The sequence below is a fragment of the Mustela putorius genome, unplaced genomic scaffold (assembly GCF_011764305.1).
Source record: "Mustela putorius furo isolate JIRA1106 unplaced genomic scaffold, ASM1176430v1.1 tig00000228_pilon_pilon_pilon, whole genome shotgun sequence".
NCBI classification, from domain to species: Eukaryota; Metazoa; Chordata; class Mammalia; order Carnivora; family Mustelidae; genus Mustela; species Mustela putorius.
The window spans coordinates 3,447,774-3,462,861 of record NW_025421322.1 but is presented as its reverse complement, the minus strand read 5'-3'; the positions used below and the strand labels follow the sequence as shown (position 1 = coordinate 3,462,861).

Here is a 15,088-nt window from a genome sequence, read left to right as displayed (position 1 = left end):
CCACTCATGGACCCATTCAGTCTTAAATGTTATCACATTTATGCATTTAAAAACTTCATAATCTTGTTTCTGCTACTTTTTGAGAGTAAGACTTTAAAAAGTCTCGTGTAGTTAGGACTACTTTTGACAAAAAATAATGTGAAACTCTAAGTATTTTCTTCCAAGAGCTTTTAAGACAATGTTATTTTAGAAAGTAATTTGCTTTTATCGCTTAAATGTGATATTTTGGGTTTTTATAGTAGATTGGATATATAAACTTTCAGAAAGTTCTAATTTAGTGGCAACTCTTCCTGATCAGTAATTAGCAGTTTTTCAATACTTGTCACAGGGTTCGGAAATAATTCTAATGGCTAAAAGTATGACCTGTCAAAATTATCAGTTTATAACATTTTAGTCTTATTTTCCATCTTCTCATGTCACTGAGTTGTTTATGCTGCTATTTTGTCCAAGAGCTAGTAAGTGAGTTATTAATTTGTATCTCTTTTATTTGGGTTTTCTTTTTTCTTTTTAAGGAATACTGAGAGATATAAATTTTTTTGGATATTGACCTATAATCTTCTTACTCCTGGATGAAATGTGATAATCCAGGACAATTATTAACAAAATGGGCTGCACATTCAAACTGTTGCTTATGTACCAAACTATACCAAGTTTCAAACAAATGTTGACTTCTACTGAAAAGTAGTTTTGACTTTTTCATTTAACTTACAAACAATTCATCCATCTACTCATCTATCTAATTATTTTTGTTTAAAAGTTGAGGTTTTTATTTAAAGGCTTTCTTTCACTGTTTTAAACAAACTTTTTATAAGAGCGGGGAAATCCTAGTCTACCAACGGTCCTGAAACGTAAAGAGGATGGTAATTCTACCTCTGGCTAAATTTCTGCAGTTTAAAGACTGCAGAAAGACTACTCTCTAAAAATGTCATCTGTAGGATTTTCCCTTCACTGTGGCCTTCATAGCTGAATATTTAAAAACCATTTTTCCTTACAGCTCGGGTTGAAGACCCTAGAAATTTCTTAGCAGCACACCCTCACTATTCATGATGACTCAACATTTAGAACACTCTGGGAGTGCTAGATTAAAAATATTAAACTTGGTATAATGAAAAAAATGCATTGATCTCAATCGAGGTCAGGTCGCATTGTATCTCTGCCATCAACCAGGAGTGTAATTTTGAGCAACCTGGCTCCCATTTTCTCAGCCAAAACAAGAAAGCCGGAGTAGATCCTCTCTGAGGTTTGCTTTTGCAGTAAGATTCAGTGAGGTTTACCTCATAACCCAGCCTTGTAGTTTCTGCTCCTGTTAAACAACACCTGGCTAGTATGTGGTGATGTTTAATAATCCCAGATACCAGTGTGTTTCTCTGAGGCCCCTGTGATTCAATTTACCTGACCTCAGTTTAAACTCTTTTTATGGAAATTAATTTTATTCTGTGCCCTTAGGATGCCTTGCCCCCTGGTATTTGTCATTTGAAATGTCCAAGAAAAGCAAAACTTCTTGTGAATAGAAAAACATTGCCTCAGGTCGTAAAACCATATTGTTCGGATGCTCCTCTCCATTTCTGTGACTGTGTATTTGAAGAAGTTCTGTCTTTTCTTTCAAACCCTTCCTCTTCCTGGCCTCAGCTCATTGAGTCACTTAATCAGGTCCCACATCCTTGATGTCTCAAAGAATTGTCAGACTCTACAGTATTCTTTCAGAATGTTAAGACCTGAAAATTTAACAACCATTGTTAGTTGTACGAGTTCTGTGTTATCATTAAATTCAAAACCAAATTTCATTAAATAGAATTAGCCTAGAGCATCTTAAAAGCCATTTCTGGATGGATTATTCATTTTTGCACATTTGTTCACATACAGTAAAAACCACAACGTATGCATATCCTAAAATTCTCTTTACTGACTTCACTTCTGGAACTCTCAACTGACAAATGGAGACCCAGACTTGATATTCTAACTCTGGTTTACTCTGCATTTATTTTGGACTTAGTCATCTGGCAGATGGCTTTGGTAATATAGCTACTTCATGTTCCTTGTATTGTAGAAAGATGGTTCATAAGTAACATTACTTCCCTATATTTAAAAAGATATAAATTCAATTTAATTTACCACAAGCTCTGTTGATCCATACACGTAAAAATTCTGAAGTGATTTCCCTCCCTTTTTATGAAGATTTTCAAGAAACCTAATTTTAGTGAATGAAACTTTTGTCACGATGATATTGGTAATAATTCAGGAAGCTTAACTTTTCCTTCTAATATTATCCTCATTAGCCCCCTAAATTGTTTTAATTTTGATTAGTATTTTATAAGGGTGATAGTGGCATTATTTAATATTATAGGGCCATTTTTATCATTGTGTGTGTCCATAAAATGTTATCTGGTTTGCGACCCTGTCTACTACTAAGCCATTGAGCAGTTCTGCTCTCCCAAGAGATTGGAAAAGCTGCTTCTGCCCACATTTTCCTCCCCAAATCATTTTCATATCTGTGGGAGGCTCAATAGCTACAGAAATACAGAGTGCTAAATATATGTTATTAGGGCTTAATCATGAGTCAAAACCCAGCCAGAAAATCATGTCTATAAATCATACCCACTGTATAAAAAGTGGAAAGTTCTACCAGTTAACCTCACTTTTTTCTTTTTTTTTTTTTTTGGTCTAGGTGCTACCATAATCTAGTTATTTAGAAATCTGCTGGCATTCCTCTTCTGTTAACAAAAAGAGAAGAGCCTCTGATCACAAAAGCTAACATTTGGGGATGATTTTCTATTGGATACCATAGTTAGATCATAAGATCAAGGAGAAAACCTTCATAATCTTACCCTCATCAAGGGCTTCAGTTACAGCCTAAATGCTCATCAGCATTCCCCAAATCTGTACCTTTATTCTCTTTCCTGAGCTTCAAAACTCCAAATTATAATCCATATCTGATGTCCCCACCTTGACGCTTTATCTCTCAAACTCAACAAGACTAAAACTCAATTTGATTTACTCCCCTATCTTATTAATGAGAACAATCTCTACCTCATCATCGTACCTTGAAGCCAGAATCACCCTAGCCCTTCCTTCTTCCTGATTTTTCTCAATCAGTCAGTCAACAAAGAAAGCCCTATCAGTTCTACTTCCAGCTCTCTCAGATCCCTCCCTTCTTCTCAGTCTCCACTTCCTTTTTCCTGGTCCAGTCCTCGCCCTCTCTCTAGACAGTTGCAGTGACCTGCTCACAATCCTTCCTGCCTCCATTCCCCCCCCCATGCTAATCCATTTTCTATACCTGCTGTTGGATATATTTTTCTATCTCACATATGGTTATGTCACCAGTTATATTCAAGACTGTCTAGCATTTCTTTCTTGGCTACAGAAAGTCTGTAGCAACGTGCCTAAGGCCCTTAGCAGTCTGATCTCTGCTCTCTTTCCTGTCTCTTTTCCTGGTGCGCCTCACATCCCAGTGGCCACCTGCGGTCTCCGAGGATGCCAGACATTTGCGCACCTTACACCTTTCTACTCATGCTGCTTCCACTGTCCCCTGTCCTATTGCCCATCTTCTCAGCGTCCCCATCCTACAGTGCATTAGCTGTGCATGGACCTCTTTCCAGCTAGATTGCAAAGTCCTTGTGGGCAGTAGAGTGTTTGTTTATCTCTGAATCCGCACTGCTTGGTCCAGAAAAAAGAATAAATATTTTAATAAGTGAGTGTTCTGGAGTTCTCGGACAGCCCACCTGAAAACATAACTATAACTATATATGTTTGTTAAATAGGTGTCCAATTTCCTGTAAACTTGATCTTATAGAGCCACAAATCTGAAATCATATTAAAAACAAAAAAACAAGTATTACAAGCTTTAGCACTAAAATCATGTTCTGTCTTTTCTGAAACAGTCTGAAGCTTTCATTAATGTATTTATTCTTATATAGTGTAATGCCTTATAAGATTAATTGCTTTTCTAGTTCCCAGCAGGCAAACAAGTTTGCAGTAAAGGGAGAATGACATATGTCTAATGAAGGCCATGAAAAGGAGCTGACAGCTTTCTCTCAAATGAAGATAAAAAGCCAAAAAGGAGAGAGAAAATTAGCACACAGCACAGATTAGTGATAGAAACTAATAATGGTGATTTATCATCAAAGGAAGGTTGCTTTAGGTCCTGGGTCCTCTGCTTAGAAGGCAACATATTTGTTAAGTACTTTATAAGGATTTTCTTTTCAAAATGGGTGAAATGAAGTTTTTAATCACTTAAAAAACTAAGATTTAGATACTTCACGAATTTACTTATGTGAAACGCCTAATTCCCTAACAATGCCAGGTAACGGTTCTCCAACATCACAGACCTGTTTGTCACAAATTTTACATATTGAAAATATAAAAGTCTATTAGAAGAGGGAAACTTGTCTTCTGAGTAGCTTCTTTCTCTGAATTCAGTCCACTACTCTAATATAATATTTATAAACTGTTGGTAATTTGCCCCAGTAAAGTAGCATACGATATTTACAGGAATATCTTAATGCAAAAATTGTTTGCTTTGTTATGTGATTTCTCCTAATCTTAGAGTAACCCATTGCTTTGAGTCATGTTTTTCTGTATTTCTGTTTACCCACCCTCACGCCATGATATTTAGTGCTACAATTCTGTTTCATAGTTCCTTTTTTTTTTAAAGATTTTATTTATTTATTTGACAGACAGAGATTACAAGTAGGCAGCGAGGCAAGCAGAGAGAGAGGGAGGAAGCAGGCTCCCTGCTGAGCAGAGAGCCCGATGCAGGGCTCGATCCCAGGACCCTGAGATCATGACCTCAGCCGAAGGCAGAGGCTTAACCCACTTAGCCACCCAGGCGCCCCACTGTTTTATAGTTTCTAAGTGTGTGTACAGTCTCTAAAGTTTAAATAATTTTTGGACTATCTGGCATGGAGACATGAAACTCTTGCATAAAAATCAATTGTGAAATGATAAATGGCTCTAGAATCAATCAAATGCTAAATTGTGTTGTTTAAATTATAAATGCCATATAGAAGTTCAGAGATGGGAAGATTAGCGTGGGCTGAAAAAAAAAGACAAAGTGAAACTGGAACTTATGCAGACAGCACTCAGGCGTGTCTTTCTTGGGGAAACATAGCCATGTGTTTTCTGTATTGGCCCTTCATCTCACTGTCACCTGTTCCTACAGTTCAGAAAGTTCCAAGGCCCCTTGTTGGCTTATTCTTTATCCCCCAGTGATTTGAACAGATTTGACCACATAATAGATATATGATTAATACTTGGATTAAAATTAATGAAGAAAGAATAGAACACAGTGCATTGTGTATATATGTAACACGTATAATGGTACGCTATCCTAAGCTAGCTCCTGTCCATGATAGGGCATAGTTTACATTTATACACACCAGAACTTCTCGTCCACCAAAGCAAGTGGTGCTCACTTTCAGAGTCCCGTCCTGGGAGCCCACATCCTCCTTCCCGTGACACTGTCCTGCCTGTATTTTTGGAAATCTTCTTTTGAATTTCCTTCAGAGTCTGGGACTCGTTCTTTTCAGTATCCTCAGTCGTGACAGATCTTTTTCAATTGAGAATGGATTTGATTTTTAGAACCAAGAGTGACCGAAGGCCAGCTAAGTTGAGTAAAATGGAGAATCAATCCGAAAAGTACTATTTTGGAGTACTATTAAAATCAACATGTTGACTCTAAAGTAATGAGAGCATTTTCTGGTTTGGCTCATAAAATAACGGAAGTTCCCTTATTAAAACAAAAAAAGAGGCTGCAAGTTTTATCATACTAAAATCAAGCCTGAATTCTTCTCATAGAATTTACCTGCTCTGGAGCAGATTATGACTCCCTGCATTCCAAACCCTGCTCTGCCCAGCTAGGAACCCCACCAGCCCCTGGATCTGCACTGACCTTACTGCTTCCTCAGAATGGTGGTGCTTCCTCCCCAGGGCCTTGCTTATTGCTCTGAGATACCCCCCTTTGCACAGACCAACACGGTGCCTGCTCCTTAAAGGAAATCTTCTCTCCATTGAATTTATAGTGAGGCTTCTCTTTTTTTGGTTGGGAATCTGTTTTTTTAAAAAACACCAAAAAATGGTGGCTGCTCTCCTCAGCAAAGTGTACCCATGAATGTGCCTGTGAGAAGCTTCTCGGTGGGTTTGAAAACCTCTCGTTATAATCCGTAGTGCCTGTGGTAGGGGCTTGTGGCTGTCCCTCAGTGTTTCTAGTTCCCGATCTTACCCTTCTGACACTTTGGGAGTTTGTTAGGGCAGGGAGCTCAGTGGGCTTCTTAGCTCTTCTTACAGTACTTACCAAGATGCTGAGTATGTAATAACATTCTGCAAATCACTGGTTTTACGTGTTTTTAAACAACCCACCTGCTGCCATTGATTTAATAGTATCTGAAGAAGACCGAGTTTTAGATTTTTTTTTAATATTAATAGATAAAAGCCCAAGTATTAGCTTATATATTTCAGGGCATCCTAAAATATGTTTCTAGAGAGATAATCCATATCTTGCTATTGTGACATATGAATAATTATGGTAAAGCTCAGGATGCCAGAGATCCCATTAGGTGGAATGGCTCTCATCCCCCATATCTGAGAGGCTTCCCTCACAGAAAACCGGTGAAGGTTTCCAGAAGGCAGCAGAACTGAACTAAATCATTATGGTCAAACTATATATCATTTAGTCAGATCTTATCACTATTGTCAAACTATAATGTATATGGTGAAAATTTGATAGGCAGTTTATCTTCCAACTGGCCAAGCCCATGTCAGAATTTATAGAGCACTGTTTACATCAGGCTTGGGATATTTTGAATCACAAGTTCAGAACCTTAAGTATCAAAATGTTTGAGACAGAAGTATTCTAGATCATTTAATTTTCTGATTAACCCACGTACTTCAAATTTAAGCATTTGGCAAAATGCGGGATAGAATGGTTAATTTAACCTGATTCAATCTCATCACATTCTTGGGTGACTCTGCAAGTGTTCACAATTATGGTGGTACCCCAGAGCTGGCAAAGATGTGAGAGATTAGGGCGCCTGGGTGGCTCAGTGGGTTGAGCCGCTGCCTTCTGCTCAGGTCATGGTCTCAGGGTCCTGGGATCGAGTCCCACATCGGGCTCTCTGCTCAGCGGGGAGCCTGCTTCCTCCTCTCTCTCTCTGCCTGCCTCTCTGCCTACTTGTGATCTCTCTCTGTCAAATAAATAAATAAAATCTTTAAAAAAAAAAAAAAAAAAAAAAAAAAAAAAAAAGATGTGAGAGATTAGAGTGAAATATATCCGGAACATATCCTGAACGTCTGTGTGTTGGCGCTGGTGGATTGGTCTCTCTGTCTTTCTTTAAAAAAAAAAAAAAGAAAAAAAAACTTTTCATCAGCTTATTTTTTTCATTTGCTCTTTCCTAAAAGCAGAGTTGGGTTTTGTTTTGTTTTGTTTTGTTTTCATTGCTTTTGTTGCAAGATAACTCAAGGTTCTTATAAGGTGTTGTGGCTTCTTGGTTCTTCAGGGAAGGAATTCCTGTTTTAATTGTGGAACTGCATTTCAGAGATGATGTAAAGAGTTTGCTGAAATATTCATACTAAAGCCGGTTAGATTTTAAGCTATTGTCGATCATTTTATTATGTTGATGTCTTCATTTTTTTTTCCTGTTTCTAGTTAAAAAATCTAAGTTTAGAAGAACTACAGATGCGGTTAAAAGCACTAGACCCCATGATGGAACGAGAGATAGAAGAGCTTCGTCAAAGATACACTGCGAAGAGACAACCCATTCTGGATGCAATGGATGCGAAGAAAAGAAGGCAGCAAAACTTTTGAGTCTCACTTCTTCTCTGTTTGTTTCTTTAACTATTCTGGAGACCAAGAAACCACTAAGAATTGAAGGAATATTATTATTGTTGTTGTTTTTTTTAATCCCTAAGATTTGTGCTCTGCAGCTAGGCAGCAGTCCAGAACTGATGATGGTACTTACCTAGTCAATTCCCAAAAGGCAGAATTTACAACTGTAGCCACTATGTTTTCATTTTTAAATAATGAAAACAACAGACATGTATTCCTCTTAGATCTGTCAGCTGTGTACCAGCGCTAAGTGTGTCCTATGACAAACGCTGTGTTTAGAGACCTTGGAAATCTGAAGCTATTGTTTAATTGTACAGCACTGAAGGGCTTTATGTTACAATATTCTTTATTCTTATTTCTAGTAGCTTATTTATTGTATCCCCAGGTAAGCTTATTTATTTATGCTGTTTTACTTTGTTTTGTTTTTAAGGACAAGATCAGGATAGCTTTGGTGAAGGGAGGAGCGTATTAATAGATGATAATGTACAGCCAAGTTATACTTTTAGCAGGGAGCTATGGGGTACATTCCTTGATTTCCAGGATAGTTTTCCAGTAGAAACAAAGCAATAATAGCAATAGCACCCAAATGGGCCAGATATTTTTTTATACTGAAACAATAATTCCATTTTTACCTTCAGAAATTTTGTTTAATGTTTTTATTGATGTTTGGTACAAATAGAACTATATATATTTAGGTCACACAGAGCTATAATGTTTGAAACCAAAGAAATCAATGGAACCTTTGCACCAAAAATGTGCGGTAAATATTTTAAAAGAAATAAATCTTTAAGACAAATGTAATTTGTTAATATTGTTTCGTGTTGCATGGATAGGTCTGATAGCTGAACTGTATCAAACTGTAATAAGCTCATCAAATTTATTTCTGTGAAAATGTGCTCAATCGTCACAGGACTTTTGTGTTGATTTCATTGATTTCCTGGGAATGGGTAAACATCATGTGCCTGAGAGTAACAAAATAGCAAAAACATTTGTACTGAACTGTGTAAGCCTTGGGGACTGGAAAAAAAAAAAAAGATTAAAACCATTAAAAAGAAGCTCATTTCTAAGCTGAATGAACGTTTGTGTGATTGAACTGGGACCAGTCAGTTCCTAAGCCGCACACATATGGCCATATTGACAGTGTTTGTTCTTTTGTGTGTTTAATTACTATGTGTAAATCATAAAGACAAATAAATTTTACTGTGCCACCCAGCACATCTCATCTCTATGTCTTTTTTTAAAAACTCACCACCTGGATTCTTTTTCTGGCACGAAGGTATGTTAGGACAGGCTGGCCAGTGCCGGGATTACAAAAGTGAACGTCAGTGGCTCAGAGTAACACAGGTGATAGGTGATTTCTCCCTGGGGATCCGCCCATCCCACGACCGGGAGCCACCCTGCCTCCCTACCCACTCGCAGGACTGTCACCATGTGCAACACTGGTGGTCACCACAGCAAGGGGAGGAGTGCCAACGAGTCTCACATGAGCTCCAGCCTACTGTGACACCTGTCAGGGGGCCACAGCCAGTAGTCGGAGCTACTCACATGACCACCCTAATTTCAAGGGAGCGAGGAAATGCAACCTTACTGCGCACCCGGTGAGCAGCAAGAGAAGGAAGATGCCAGCAAGTTCACAAGGACCGCCAGGGAAGGTGGAGGTCCCTGGAAAGCTTCAGTTCCATTTTAAAATGACAGTTGCACCCTAGGCCTGCCTTGGAGTAATACCTCCCTCTGCTCTGTTGAGTCCTTACAAATAGTAAATTGTGTAGTTGGATAGGAATTACAAGATTGTTAAAGCAAGGGGGTGCCTAGGTGGCTCAGTGGGTTAAAGCCTCTGCTCAGGTCATGATCCCGGAGTCCTGGGATCAAGCCTCGCATTGGGCTCTCTGCTCAGCAGGAAGCCTGCTTCTCCCTCTCTGCGCCTACCTCTCTGCCTACTTGTGATCTCTGTCAAATAAATAAATAAAATCTTTAAAAAAAATTGTTAAAGCAGCAGTGAGTATTGGAAAGTTTCTAAAGATCGTTAACAATGAAGACTGAACTTACAATATATGCTTCAGCTGCATCCTTACGCAGTCTACTTGGCACAGCAGACTGAGTCAGTCAACGCAATCACCCGACCCCTTTTTTCCCCTTTCTTAAGTGTTTTTCTTTTCAGTAACCTGTCTAACACCTTGCCTGATTTGATGGAATCAAATGGCTGTCTTGCTATCATCCAAGTAAAACCACCTACATGAAATGTCAAGAAACCTATGAAGATGATTTTTCTCCAGTTTGCTAAATTAGAAAATTTATGCAAATTAATTCAATGAGGCCTGTTAACCACTCTTACTAATTCAGTCTCAACAAGAATCCTCCTTTTAATAGTAAACACAGAGTGTTCCAATCACATTGTAATATGTATGTATAGATTTTATACCCTGTTGTTATTTTTATTCTTGATACACACACACACACATATATATTTAAGAGAATTAAGAACAGTGAGCATATTTTCATTTTAGAGCCTCAGGAAGCTCCAGAATATTTTAGGATGATCTGTTCCAAAATTCTTCCAGTCTTCTCAGTCCCTTCCCCCCACCAACCAAATAAAAAGGAACTTATGGTGAGTTCTGAAAAACCAAAAGCCATGAAAGAATGCTTCGAGTCTAGGTAAGCCTTGATTAGTCATGATGCCGAGGAAAAGAGTTTTCTAGTTATTTTAATGAGTTTAAGAAGAAGCCTCTTATTATCTTAACCTTGGCTTCTGAGAACATTCCAGAAATAGGTAAGTGTACTTTCTGCACACCCCCGTCCTTTCATAAATGCAGAATTGTAAATGTAATTGTAGCTAATGAGTGAGGATTCTGTCTTGCTGAAAAGCCAGCATCATTGTATATGTTGTCCTATAGAAAGAAAGTTTTTTTCTTTGATTTAGATGACTCATTTCTACAGACTTAGAATACAGCTTAGCTTATTTTAGCAATAATATTTTTATGTTCAGAAGATGAGTTCATTTGGCCAATATACATTGGAGAAGGAAATGTTTTTATCTAATGGATTTCAAAATAATAATCTATTATTTGGGACACTTCTATTTGTCGGACACCATGCTAAACAACCTAACATGTATCACTTACATGCTTTTGCATTTCTTTCCTTTCCTTATTTACTGAATCACATCCCCAAGGTTTAAAAATCACTCTCTACTCACTGAAGGATATGTAGCTTCTCTAGCGGAAATTATATAATACATTAATAAGATGTTTTTAACTTAGTTGCAGGAAATCTTTTCAAATTACTGACACATTAGCTTTCAATGGGAATGCTATTTTGGTTTCCTATCCTGAATGTTAAAGATTAATGATTAAATCCTGAAAATAGTAATGATACAACACTCTAAATAGAGCATCCTTTAAAAAAATAATTGGAGTTACATTGCATTACTAAATCATTATCAGGCATAGGCATTTAATTGGGTATTTCATCAAAATGCTATTTTGGAGTACAAGCTACTTTTTTGGTCCCAAAGCCCAAGAATCAGGGGTCTAAAGAGAGAACCACTCTTCTTTGCTTTTTGAGTAATTTGATGAGATGTGGACTCGAGTTGTATACCTTAGTTGGCTACTCTGGGGATTGGTAGCTTGTCTTCCAGAGAATTGGCCAACTTCTCCCTGTTCCATGTCCACAAAGAATACTCAAACCTTAACCAGCCACTTCCTGAGTCATGAAAAGACCCCCAGAGAGAAAGCAAATGACCAGCTCAATTCTTCTACCAGTCTTGGAAAAACAACTTAAAGGCCATGCTCTTCTCATACTGGATCTTATCAGTAGCCAGACTTCCTGCCACCTTTTTTTTTTTTTTCCCCCACTTGATTTAGCTCTTTAAATTAAGATTCTGAATTTTGGGGTCGCTCGTCTACCTGCAGAACTTTGCCTACCCAGTTAGGAATGAACTCCGCCTCTTGGCATTCAGGACCTGCATTGTGCCCCAGCTGACATGACCTCATCTTGTGTTATTGCCTTATTTGAGCCCTTTCTTTCAACAAACCAAACTGCTTTCAAACTCTATTATAGTTATGTGACTTATTATTGGATTTTAAGTTTCCCTGGGAGCAGAAACTTGGAGTTTATCCATATTGTTTCCCCACAGTATTTTCCGGGATGTTAGATAAAATTGGTAGTAAATAAACGTTTCATTGAATACTGTTAGCTCAAACAAAAAAATTGCCATCATTAACCATAAAGGCTAATCTCTCTCCTTATATCCAGGTAATCATGGTTAACAACAGTAAAACTAGTATCAACCAGTTTTTGAGCATCTACTAAGCCATGCACTTTTGATAACATTATCTCAAACCTTCATAACAAGATGTAGTCTTGTTCTCAGAAAGGAAAGGACAGGAGAGATTAAATGAGGTCAAAAAGCTAGTCAATGCCAGCATCTGTCTCCAAAATCTTTGCTTTTTCCACTAGACTACATTGCCTAATAAACAGAAGGTCTGGCTTTAGAATGTTGGATGGAGTTGTTAAGACTGCTTGCTGATCTTAGAAAGAGAAGCTTTTCAATTAAAACTTAGAAAAGGACCTTTGTTAGCTAATGTGGTCCTTTTCTCCATTTCATGGGACCTACGTTTTCTGAAATGGCATTCCCTCTTACCTGTAAGAGGAAAAAAAAGCAGAATGCATTAGGTTTCCAAGATGAGTCGTACAAAGATTTATTTCTCCTTTGTTATTGGGGTGTATTTGGAGTTCTTGTGCCTTGAAATCTATGTTTTTTTGTAAATGGAAATGTGTTCTAGTCTTTCCCTTATAAAAGTCTGTCCTGGATAATGAGTACTTTGGAGAAACACTAATCAGCATAGTAGAAGGTACATAGCCTCAGAAACTAAATTATCTGGGTTCAAACCCCAGATCTTCCTTTATATTTCTGTTGCCCTGGGCAAGAACAGCCATGCAGCTGATTTGTGTTTCAATGTCTTCATCTGTAACAAGGAAGGACTTATGAAGATAAAATGTTCTAGTGCATGTAAAATAGTAACAAAGTTCTTGGCTTGTGGCACATAGACAAGAGCTTAAAAAATAAACAATCCTTCCTAGTTTAGTGCTTTGTTTTTACAAGAATGAAGAAAAAGGCTCTGTTCTTCATTCATGAGCAAATTTATGGTAATTTCTAAAGTGCATTAGAGTCTTCTAGAACCCAGATATGTGTTCCTTTAAGGCCTGGCCTGCTCTCAGGTAGTAATTTGCACTGAGGAAAATCATATTCATTTTTTTTTTAAGATTTTTATTTATTTATTTGATAGAGATCACAAGTAGGCAGAGAGGCAGGCAGAGAGAGAGGGGGAAGCAGGCTCCCCGCTGAGCAGAGAGCCCGATGTGGGGCTCGATCCCAGGACCCTGAGATCATGAGCTGAGCCGAAGGCAGAGGCTTAAACCACTGAGCCACCCAGGCGCCCCCTCATATTCATTTTTAAAAAGTATTTCCTTGCTACATAAAACAAGTCATAAACTAAACATTTCCCCTTTGCCCCCCCACACTCTCTTTAAGACTTTCCCTTCTATTTTAGGGATATTGTTAAGGCCAACACCTATGGCCACATTATGAAGATCCATCTGGAAATGTCAAATTGATGCCCCTAAAGTTTTGTTTCACTAAAGTTCTAGCATTCTTGGTCCTTAAAATATGAGTCATGACACTGATGGTTTCCCAACGTGCTTTGGTCCCAGGAAGCTTAAAATCAAATTGACAGTTCATAGTCTTATGGGATTCTGTGATCTGCATACTTCCATTTCCATGATCCTATATTTATAAAAACCAAAAATATACTAAGAAGAAAAAGAAAGAAAATATCTGGGGAGGTTTGAGTCCTTCCACCATACTTAGAAGGATCTGGTTCCCTATTATGTGCAATTTTTATATCTTCTCATAGTGTTCTTATGGGTGTCAGATATGGTACCAAGTGTCAAGCAGGTTTGTTGTTGAGGTCCTGCACCTAGAACTCTGCTGGAATCTTCTACATGTGAGTATTACCACCTGGGGAGAGAGGGATCTCTAAGGGATGAGTTTCCTGGAGACTGTGATAACCCCTGTCCTTCCTCTTTGGGAAGGAGACAAGCTAGAGAACACCCTAATGCCCTTGGCCCCTGCACTTCCTGCCCCCAGTAACCTGTTCAAGTCACATTTACACAAAAACTGATTCAGGATGACCAGACAAGCACCATACCTTCCAGCCCTGGGTCTGCCAACAGATCAGCTTTGCTCAAGAATCTTATCTACCTCTCAGTAGTTTTCCATTTTTATTCTTCTATTCATAACCCACTTCATATTCACAAAGAGAAGGACATGAACCAAGAGAGAGAGAGAGAACAGAGCAAAGGGAAACAGATTTTGCATGATAAAAAATGCCAATTGTAACCGAAAATTTCAAAATGTCATACCCCACATTTCCTTAATAGAGAAACAAGTCTATTCCATTTTATGAGAGAACCCTCAAAGCTAACATGTCCTAAAATTTTTCTAGAAGAAAATCCGGTGCCTGTCCATGTTTAAACCAAGCAACTAGTTGTCTTTTACATTTGTATAGAATTTTCCAACTATAATTAGTTGAATGGAAGCTAAGTAACGGTTGATACTAAAGCTCTCAGTTTGTCAATATTCTCTTTCTACTTTTAAGTGTGTTGGGAGAGTGTGGGATGGGGGTAGTCCTGCAGCTGTGCATTCAATGCCTCCATTTACTCTAAGACACCTTTCTTTCCTGGTTAAAAAGAAAATACTCATGGGGCACCTGGGTAGCTCAGTGGGTTAAGGCCTCTGCCTTCAGCTCAGATCATGGTCTCAGGGTCCTGGGATTGAGCCCCGCGTTGGGCTCTCTGCTCAGCGGGGAGCCTGCTTCCTCCTCTCTCTCTCTCTCCTGCCTCCTCTCTGACTACTTCTGATCTGTCAAATAAATAAATTAAAATCTAAAAAGAAAAGAAAATACTCGTAGCAAAAATATTCAGGTGAGAAGATATAATAGCACTTGGAACTAAAGTCTTTGATGTGAAAAAACAAAATGCACTGAGAAATCTGAAAATGTAGAGCCATTCCATTATTAATGAGTCAGTGTGCAAATGCATGAATTCATGTTCTGTTGACCTTTCATGAAAAAGATAGAAGTTTTTTTTTTTTTTTTAAAGCACACCAGCTGATGATCATAAATCAGTTTACATGCTTAGAATGTGGACTTTGGAAATTATACCTGATATTAATAGGCTAATGAATCTGGGCCTTAACAAGCTGCAGCAAGG

At 38.1% G+C, this 15,088-nt stretch overlaps 1 protein-coding gene across 2 annotated transcripts in view; it reads left to right on the top strand.

The window, feature by feature from the left end:
- STK3 (serine/threonine kinase 3) overlaps positions 1–9,034 on the top strand; it is a 273,495-nt gene extending 264,461 nt beyond the window's left edge. For both annotated transcript variants that reach the window (XM_045077977.1, XM_045077978.1), the window contains one exon: positions 7,640–9,034. In XM_045077977.1, coding sequence (XP_044933912.1) covers positions 7,640–7,798 — 159 coding nt within the window. In that variant the 3' untranslated portion in view covers positions 7,799–9,034. The remainder of the gene's footprint in view (positions 1–7,639) is intronic.
- Positions 9,035–15,088: the final 6,054 nt, after the last annotated feature.